This window comes from Papaver somniferum, unplaced genomic scaffold (assembly GCF_003573695.1).
Source record: "Papaver somniferum cultivar HN1 unplaced genomic scaffold, ASM357369v1 unplaced-scaffold_114, whole genome shotgun sequence".
Lineage (NCBI taxonomy): Eukaryota > Viridiplantae > Streptophyta > Magnoliopsida > Ranunculales > Papaveraceae > Papaver > Papaver somniferum.
In genome coordinates, this window is record NW_020620381.1 from 3,734,103 (window position 1) to 3,735,683 (window position 1,581).

Consider the following 1,581-nt stretch of genomic DNA (forward strand, 5'->3'; position numbering starts at 1 on the left):
GTGTGACTTACTCAACCCAGTTTGGTCTCAATGGTGTTAAAGCAACTCACTACAACAAACAAATGTATTTGTGACATTATGTTTGCAACATAATAGAAAACGTCATACATATTAGTTATTCGTGATAGTTTTAGTGTCACAAAAATATTGTGTTAGCTAAATCCCCAGAAGTGTCAGGATAGGTATTTTCACAAACACTACCTGCAGTACAAACAAGATGGAACAGAACGGGAAAACCCGCATCATCAGGTTAAGCAGGAGGATTGGGAGAAACAATGCACTTGGTTTGAGTCTGATGATTTTCAGGTGATATTGGTCTTCGATCCTTGTTGTATTTATAAGATTTATTTGTGGTAGTCATATTGGTGGTATTCAGACTTCAGTACTAGTCATATTTATGATATCTATGTAGTATTTATCTGCATTGAACCGTCTTCTTTGGATTTGAATGCAGACAAGTAGCACTCAAGGTAAAAAAAGTCGAGAAGCGAATACAACCATTCATTGTACGGGGTCAAAACCTTTTGCCCGCTATAAAGAGGAAATGGTAATTGTGTTGTCTCTGTTATATAAATTTATGGTTAATACTGTATCTAATTTTTTTTTTGTGGGGAAACCTGCAGTGTGATCCAGAAACAGGTGAAGTTGTTGGACAAATTGAATTCTACAAGTTAACCCACTGCAATATTGATGTTTGGACCTGTCATACGGCGGAGGAAAACTATGTAATACAAGGATTTTCGTTGTGATTTTCTTTTTAATTTTTTGTCTGAGACTTACTATTTAGTTTTAGCATATGTTCTACTATTTATTTTTAATTATTGTGTAGGGTAAAATGCTTGAACTCCGAGCTGCGCCTACACCTGAAGGTTCAACACCCTTGACCGATGCTCAAATATGTGAGGAAGTGCTAGGTGTCAGATCCGGTTATGTCAAGGGTCTTGGTCATGGGTATGAAAAACCTAGCTCGTCTAGCATCGAATATAATGCGGAGTTAGGCGAAGCTCTTAGGAGGGCAGATGAAGCAGAGAAGAGAAATAAGGAACTTGAAGAAAGAGTTGATGAGCAAAATCGCATAATACAGGGGCTGGTAACTGACACAATGGATATCGTTTCTTTTCTTCAGTTTAGAATGTTAAGTTTCTTAATTAGTGGTGTCATTTAATGAACAATGTAGATCTTTTCTATTAATGATTTGCTTCGAAAAAATTTAGTAGTCTAACTTTGATGAATCACAATTTCTAAGTAAATATGAAAAATATTAAACCTACTTTTATAAATTTGTAATACGACGGATAATTCCTTACAACTGTAACATCAACAAAACCATTGCAAATGAGACCCTTACATGACAAGAAAAACTACAAATGAGACCATTATTACATGACAGAAAAAAATTGAAGCCCATATTATATATGTATGTATAAAAATTACGCGTGGCAAATATAATTCTTTATATGACATAATAATACGTAGCATATAATTATTATTCACGATATTATTATGTGTTGAAAATAATACATATTAATGACGGGTGTATCCGCAGCTTATGCGTCAATTTTATAACGTATTAATGCGTTG

General features: G+C 34.3%; 1 protein-coding gene across 2 annotated transcripts; it reads left to right on the top strand.

Annotated features, from left to right (window-relative positions):
• The first annotated feature begins 318 nt into the window (after positions 1–318).
• On the top strand, positions 319–1,209 carry LOC113328958. Of its 2 annotated transcripts, none has more exons than XM_026575958.1 (3): positions 319–547; positions 624–725; positions 830–1,209. In XM_026575958.1, exons 1-3 carry the CDS (start codon positions 449–451, stop codon positions 1,163–1,165), a joined length of 537 nt encoding a protein of 178 aa, XP_026431743.1. In that variant the 5' UTR covers positions 319–448; the 3' UTR covers positions 1,166–1,209. The 2 variants fall into 2 exon arrangements, 1 of the variants encoding a protein (XP_026431743.1); XR_003349653.1 differs by having other exon boundaries at positions 320–506.
• Positions 1,210–1,581: the final 372 nt, after the last annotated feature.

Bases quoted from the DNA above. Each gene is read 5' to 3' on its own strand.
- LOC113328958 (XM_026575958.1), top strand. From the start codon at position 449: ATGCAGACAAGTAGCACTCAAGGTAAAAAAAGTCGAGAAGCGAATACA. The intron at 548-623 runs GTAATTGTGTTG...GGAAACCTGCAG, and splicing joins CCCGCTATAAAGAGGAAATG to TGTGATCCAGAAACAGGTGA. The intron at 726-829 runs GTAATACAAGGA...ATTATTGTGTAG, and splicing joins ATACGGCGGAGGAAAACTAT to GGTAAAATGCTTGAACTCCG.